Source organism: Glycine soja, chromosome 13 (assembly GCF_004193775.1).
Source record: "Glycine soja cultivar W05 chromosome 13, ASM419377v2, whole genome shotgun sequence".
In the NCBI taxonomy this organism is placed as follows: Eukaryota; Viridiplantae; Streptophyta; class Magnoliopsida; order Fabales; family Fabaceae; genus Glycine; species Glycine soja.
The window spans coordinates 22,906,324-22,914,253 of NC_041014.1; the positions used below are offsets into that span (position 1 = coordinate 22,906,324).

A 7,930-nucleotide genomic window follows, 5' to 3' on the forward strand; every position below is an offset into this window, starting at 1 on the left:
GCGCCACGCCTTCTGTTCTCTCCCCTTCGGGCCCATTTTCAATCACCCACCTATGCAAAGCCCAGGCCCATCATGTGCCCTCTCACATATGTAAACAATTAATTATCTCACTCATTTTTAATTACTAATTAATTTGACGGTTGGTTAATGAAGAATTACTGAATTAGATTAGGTTTAAATATATTTTTTTCTGTAATTTAGTATTTTTTTATTTTTTTCTTGTATTTTTTTCATTTTAGTCCTTATAATATGTATTTATAAAAACTAAAATAAAAAATAAAATTAAAAAAAGACAAAAAAAAAACCTAAATTACATGAACGAAAAAAAAGTATTTAAGTCATCAGAATATTAATATGTTCATCGTAATAAAAAGGTAAATATATAATTAAGAACAAATTACATCATCATTATTGACAACTAATTATTTTAAGTTTTCCAATAATGAGAATCAAACTTTTGTTTCAACTCTTTCTATCATCTAAGAGACCAATATCTTTTACAAATATCGTGTTGTATAAAAAAGAGTATTGTTTATATTTTTCTACTATTTTTTCTTATAGATTTCCTTACTTCTTTACGAAGAAAAAAATTATTAAATGAAAATAAAATAGTTAATATTTCAAAATATAAAATATATTTAATATTTAACATACAAAGTAAGTAAGAGGATTAATAAGAAGATTTAAAAATATTCATTAAAAATTACAAAACAAAACAATTCAAACAATTAATTACATTTTATTGGTTACTTAAAAAGTTAATCAATAAAAGAGATTAAATAATGTATATACAAATGTCTCGTTTATTAGTAATTTCAATATTTTATCCCCTAGAATTTTTTTCTTATCTTATATATTTTTTTTGGATTGAATGGATGAAAATCAAAGAAAAATATTTTAGAAAGATCAATATTAAAATTTGTTCATAGGACAAAAAATAATGATTTTAAAAGATAAAAATAAAGAAAAAAATTAAAGAGACCAAAAGTAAAATGCCCTCATTTTATAAAAACTAAAAATGTATTTAACCTTATTTCTCAAAAGATATATATATATATATATATATATATATATATATATATATATATATATATATATATAAACATTCTCTTGGGTAAGAAGACAAAGATTATACACTAAAAAAATAATAACAAACACAAGAATTTTAACATAGTTTAACACATCTTATCTACGTCCACAAAATCGTCTCAAAAAGTATTTTACTATCACAAATATAATTGCAAGTTTCTAACTCACATAAATAGCGTATCAGTCTACCGAGTATCCCACCCAATAGTTACAGAAAATGATAACACTCTCACACAAAGACTTTTCTCTCAACAAAGTGACTTTGTTTCACAACTAATTCTTTTTTCTATTTATAGTGAAGATTGTCATCAACTATAATAAATAAACTCTCTTGGAAGTTGAAACAAAAATAACTTCCCATGCATCCATTTAACTAAGGTTAATCTAGTAAAATGTAATCTTTCATTTTGCATTTAAGTCTCTAAACATTAGTTATAAAAATTTAATTCTCAATGTACATACACTTTATTTTGGCTTGAAACTCTACAATTTATTCTAAAAAATATTTGTAACACACTAAATGGATTTTAATCATTCAAAACAATTATGTTATCCATGATTCATGATTTCCAAAAGTCTGAAGTTTTCACAAACCATAATTCTCAAATACGAAATATCTTTACCCAACCAAAGACTCCAAGATGATTCTGCTGTTGTAAAATGTATTTATAAGAATATGCACTTGTAAGAAATTTGTGATTTTAATTTTTCTGCAAAAGTGGTCAATTGTGTGTAAGGAAAAAAGTATTAAAAAACATATATTATAAAATAAAAATGATCTATTTTATATTTAAATTATATTATAAATAGATGACATGTTAAAAACGTACCTATTAATCTCTTGAAGCATAAAAATTCTTCAATAGTGTGAAGACTCTACGTGTATCCACACCAGGACTGACCTCTATTCGTCAACAACTTTGAAAGGTGGAAAAATAAAAATAAGAATAGAGAACTGATATTTTTCAGAGAGCTTTAACGTGCGCCTAAGGCTCTATTTATAGCACGTTAAGGATACTGATCAAATCAGAATCATTATTGATAATATCCTTTTTTAAGTTATATTATTTCTTGTTACCTTTTATTGCTAATCATTTAGCAATTAAAATTGAAATAATAATCGATCAAGTCGAATTTGTATCTAGTCGCCTTTGCAACCAAAATTCCAAATATAAAATCATATATGTTTGTTTCTCTTATTTCATCAAATCTTTCATATTATTTATATTTTCAGTACCAGCAAAAATATGATAATATTCCACCTTTTTGAAATCAATTAATCATTTGATCATATTAAATTCTCTAATTTAATTAATCATCAAATATTAAAATAATTTCTTTAATAGAGATTAGAACACTCGTTTGTGTGTCACCCCGTAAGTTCAATACTAAGTCAGTGATATATTAGTCAAATTAATATATTAATCAAGGTAGGCGTCTAACAAGACTTCTTAACGTCCGGATAGCATGAAATAACATTTTACTTTCAAGAACCATTAGAAGAGTAGTGTAATAATTTCTTCCATCTTTACAGCTCTAGGTTAACTCTAGAGTATCGTATTACTGTCAAACCCTTTTGAGTTAACACATAATGACTTAAGAAACTCATTTCTTCTTTCATTTAATTTTCCAGGCTAGGATATAATTTTATTCATAGAGCTCAAACTCATTACCAATAGTTGATGAATTCCTTCTTGATTAATCATTAATTCTACAGGTATTTAGAATATTCAATATTCATTCAACAAGTGTTTTAAAGCATTAAGTGTCCGGAATTAAAATATATTTGTTAATTACCATGACAATCTCAGGTAAAAAAAATTATTATTATTATACCTCTTCTTGAGAATTTTTTATTGACAGTTTATGGTAAAATTTAACCATTAGAAAATTTTAATTGAGTCAGTTCAATGATCACATCAACATGTGACTCATCAATATATGCAGATTAATAAATGAGATATATTAATATTTATCTAATAAATAATATCACATATATATTAATCTATCCGGATTATTGATATCCTATTTATAATAAACCTATGATCAATAACGGTTAAGATTAAAATTAAAACAAATTTGTTTCTCATTATCATAATCTTTATTATAATAAAGAGTCTTTAATTTTAATTAAGGACATTATTAAATGAACTATTTAATCAAATAGTAAAATATGATAATAAAAATAAAATAATAATTTATTATTAAAATTAGAATTGATTACATGATAATGAAAACTTAGATCATAGACATACAAATTTATTTCCAACATTAGGAGCATCGGCCTTGTTTCGTAAGTTATAAGTTATAACCAAAAGACAACTCCAGCTTTAATGCCACATTAACTCCTTGGTGCGTTTGGCTCTAGCTTATCTGGGTAATCAAATTCCTCCATCACTAGTGGATGAATGTCAGTTGAAGGATTATATTGCTGAATTACCATAACTGATGTAACAGTGGAGAAATCTGAAGAAGCCATGTAGCTTCCAACAGGTCCAAGTTCTGGACAATCACTTCTGCTAACCAAAGGTCCTACTGATGGCATTCTACCAACCAATATTAGATTGCTCCTATTCATTTCCTTCAATGCTGCCTCAATATCACCTTTGCTTGCCACCAGTTTTTGCTCATACTTCATTGACTCTTGGTTGTTGTTGCATGCACTTAAAAACTCACTCCACAATTGATCATCTTGTTGTTTATCATCATAATAACTGCCACCAACCACTTCCATTGCTTTCTTGTCCTTGTTCGATGACATCCCAACCAATTTAGCACCAAAGGCCAATGATGCCCCAGGTGGGGGCACAAACTTAACCACATTGAGCAAAATCCCCGGGTGCTCAGCCATTCTCATACCATAACAAAGTGCTTCACGATCATCACGTCCCCCAAAGAAGGGTACAACAACCTTATAAGACACATCACTAGCTTGGACTTGGCTTGTCCCTCCAAGACCTCGATCAACCAAAATTCCCACTGAGCAAGGAGCATGGCTTAGCACAAGCTGATTCATCACATGGAGTGAATGTCCTAGTGACTCCATTGATCCATCCACACGTTGGTGTTTGTGGAATGGGAGGATAATCATGGCTGCACGTTTTTGGTGAGCACTAGTACAAATATCCTCATGGATGCTATTGAGAGCAGAGATGGCTGTCATGGGGCGCACATTGACACTTCTTAGTTTCTCATAAGCCTGAAAAGCAATGATCATTTGATCTTTGTCATCCGGTTTCTTGTTCCAGAAGGGCATGCCATTCTTGCGTGCCTTGTGAACCATTGTGATTGCTGAAGATCGCTCTGAGAGTTCCATCAAGTGCATGGCATAGATGCAAAGCTTTCCTCTCTTTCGAATTCCGCGGGAAGACTCTATGAGATTGATTAACGTGGGAATGTTGCGGGTGGTGTGGAAGCAAGCTAGCATTCGGAGCTCAGTGTCAGGATCTCTGCGCTGAATTGTTCTGTGCTTGTAGGGTGCTCCTCTGCGAGCTGGTTTATATACAGCCATCACTATTGGGGTGGTGATGAAGGTGGTAAACAATGCCATGAGAACACAAATGGCAAATGCTTGGTCATTCAACACCTGTATTGCAAGAAGAACGATTCATAAACAAATATAACAATGAAGGAAAAGTCTTTTAATTATAACAACAATTAAAAGACATATGTGTGTGTGAGCCAAAGAAAACTAGTGTTTGTTACTATGAGTGGATAGGATATATTATATAATACCTTACGGTCCTTCCCAATGTTGAGAACTATGAGTTCTACCAAGCCCTTTGTGTTCATGAGAAATCCAAGTGCCACGGCTTCTTGAGAAGGCACCTTGCACGTTAACGACACAACTATTGTGCCAACAATCTTGCCAAAGCAAGCATTGAATATAACAAGCACCAACATTGCCCAAGAAAGTCCTCCACTAATAGTTGCCACATTAGTCTTCAAGCCACTAGACACAAAAAACAGTGGCAGGAAAAGGCCAGACACCAGGTCTTCTATCTTCTCAATCATCACTACAGAAAATGAACCCTCTTTGGGCATAATGGTACCAATCACAAAAGCCCCAAAGAGGGCATGGATTCCAATAGTATCAGTGACAAAACTACAAGCCAAAACCAGTGTCAATGTGATGCATATGTACACCTCCTTCACTGGCTCACCCTCAGGGGAACGGTTAGCCATAGCTACAAGCAATGGCCTAATGGCAAAGACAGCAAAGATAACAAAAGCAACACCAGAGAGCAAGACCCAAAGAGGAACAAAGGGTGATCCGTTAGAACCAGAAATGGCTATGGCAAGAGCAAGAAGAATCCAAGCTGCAACATCATTCACAGCTGCAGCTGACATTGCTATGCGACCAACATCAGTGGTGAGGAGTTTAAGCTCAGCTAGGATCCTAGCGAGGACAGGAAAGGCAGTGATTGAGAGTGCAACACCCATGAAGACAAGAAATGAAACTGGCTCAGCACCTTTGGACACGGTGGCTCTAAGAGCAAAAGAAGTGCCAATGCCAAGAACAAAAGGCACAGTGATCCCACAAAGGGCAATGGCTAAGGCCTTGTGACCAGTACGGCGAATAGCACGCATGTCAAGCTCAAGACCAACTAGAAACAAGAAAAACAAAAGACCAACGTTGCCTAGTGTGTCAAGAACCGTTATGCTTTTCTTTGGGAAAACCGTGCTCAGAAACTTCTCATTTCGTCCAATTGCAGATGGCCCAAGTAGTATTCCTCCCTGCATTTTTAACAACAACAATAGAATGAGTAATTATATTCAACTCAATTATTCATATACCCAACATTTCTTCGTTCCCACTTTGATCACATTTTTTCCTTCCCATCTCTATATTTATTTTTCATCATGCCAATTTTTTTTTTTTTTTTTATGGTCCAGGTACTTCCAACCAAAACTCAGAGAATAATTCTCAGATTACATGTACTCATTTAAAAGATTGACCCATGCTTTTTCACATATACAGCCGCAGGAAATCGAACACCACACAACATCAATTATCACATATATAAGTTTCTCTCACTTCCCTTATTTTTTTCTATCCGACTCTCTTTAACTTAAAATAAAGTAAATTACACTGAGATTCATGACAAATATTTTCATATATCTACGTTAACTTCTTTAATTGTTCAAACATTTTCATGGATGTGCTACTAATAAAAACTACAAAAATTAATATTAACATTTGTCAATAAAAATATATTCTCATAAAAGAAGGGTAGAAAGACATTAGAGGTGTGTGTAATATAAAAAATTATTGAGAGTGTAGTATAATTTAGGGTGTTGCTAGGTGTACCCAGGATTATTGTTGGTGCTTAAAATACCAAAGTTGCTCCTGTGCTTTCTTCGCATTTGTGCTGAGTGTGCGTGAGGGTGAGGGTGATCATAAATCGTACGGATCAAGTTTACAAATCAAGGATATTTCAGTCTTTTCCTCTTAAGTGCTGGATGCATCAACAAGGTGCACCTAGCAACACCCTATAATTTATTCATTAAATTTCAAAATTAAAATAAAAATAATAATGAAATGATGAGTGCCAAAATACATAAGCACTCATTTGCTAATGATGAAAAAGCAACAAAGAATGATAATAATAATAAATAAAAAAAAGAAACTGAGAAAAGGGGAAAGAAAGTTACAATGATCTCAGCAATGACTCGGGGTTGTCTGAGGGGTCTGCAGAGGAATGCAATAACTCTAGTAAAAACAACGACCAAACAAATCTGGAGGATTAACAGAGGAAGCGCATAATCGAGGGGGTTCTCATGTTGGAACGCCCCATTCGACGTTGCCTTCATGAACGCTGGGCATGACGCGTTGTTACCCGTCGCCATCGATATCAATCATTCACTTGCTTTTAAAAACAATGCTCACAAACTCATCAGGGTGAAGTAGAAGAAGAATGCTTTCGTGCCTATGTGTTGTTCGACGAAAGGGAGAATATGAATCTTGGAGATTCTTCACTTCTCTTCTCTTCGGTTCTATATATAGCACGCTTCTACAACTCTATGTAACTATATATAGGTGCACTTATGTGTGGTAAGACCAGTTGAAACCACGTTGTTTTACTTTTTTTGCGGGAGACTTCTTTCAATCTACAACTTAGTTAATTTGTTACAAAGGTTTTCATTCCTAGATTTTTTTTTAAAAAAGAAAATTCTTAATTACAGTACCCGAATGAACTACTACTAGTATATATAAATAATTCACGGAAAATCTAAAGATACAAGATTATTGATAACGTACCTGCTCTTAATTGTTTATTTATTTTTAAAATGATTATGACAAGATCTCTCTCCTCTATCTTTTAAATGATTATGACAAAATCTAAAGATACAGTATTTTCTATCATTTTAATTCTTTTATAGTCTATGTAATTTAAAAATATATTTTTTTAATTCTTATATTTTAATTTTTTTTAGTTCGTATAATTTAAAAATTATAAAGACTAAAAAACTAAAAATCATGAAATTATGATGAAAACTAAAAGAATGAAAAGAGAATGAAAATATAAATTATATTGAAAAAAAAAAGTAAAATGAAACTACACCAAATAAGTAATTTAATTTTTTTTTATAAGATGTCTCTATTGGGTCTCAACTGTGTTTCTTAATTTCTATCTAATCGATTTAGTGTGATTTTCTATCTCAGCAAACGTGTACATTTTCCGCCATTCATGTGTCATCTTCCACCACTACGAACATGCCTTGCTTTTTTTTTTATTATTATTAGTATGACGACAAGAACGACATGTGTAAAGTTGATGCACCCAACTTTTATGTAATTGAAAAATAAATAATTAGCATACATTGTCAGTATAATCTT

At 31.9% G+C, this 7,930-nt stretch overlaps 1 protein-coding gene across 1 annotated transcript; it reads right to left on the reverse strand.

Moving 5' to 3' along the window:
* Nucleotides 1–3,337: 3,337 nt before the first annotated feature.
* LOC114380948 (cation/H(+) antiporter 19-like) lies at nt 3,338–7,222 on the reverse strand. The gene is made up of 3 exons (XM_028340088.1): nt 6,745–7,222; nt 4,825–5,826; nt 3,338–4,675 (listed from the first exon to the last, which is right to left on the reverse strand). Exons 1-3 carry the CDS (start codon nt 6,937–6,939, stop codon nt 3,431–3,433), a joined length of 2,442 nt encoding a protein of 813 aa, XP_028195889.1. The 5' UTR covers nt 6,940–7,222; the 3' UTR covers nt 3,338–3,430.
* Nucleotides 7,223–7,930: the final 708 nt, after the last annotated feature.

Bases quoted from the DNA above. Each gene is read 5' to 3' on its own strand.
- LOC114380948 (XM_028340088.1), bottom strand. From the start codon at position 6,939: ATGGCGACGGGTAACAACGCGTCATGCCCAGCGTTCATGAAGGCAACG. The intron at 5,827-6,744 runs GTAACTTTCTTT...TTAAAAATGCAG, and splicing joins GAGTCATTGCTGAGATCATT to GGAGGAATACTACTTGGGCC. The intron at 4,676-4,824 runs GTATTATATAAT...CTTGCAATACAG, and splicing joins ACATTGGGAAGGACCGTAAG to GTGTTGAATGACCAAGCATT.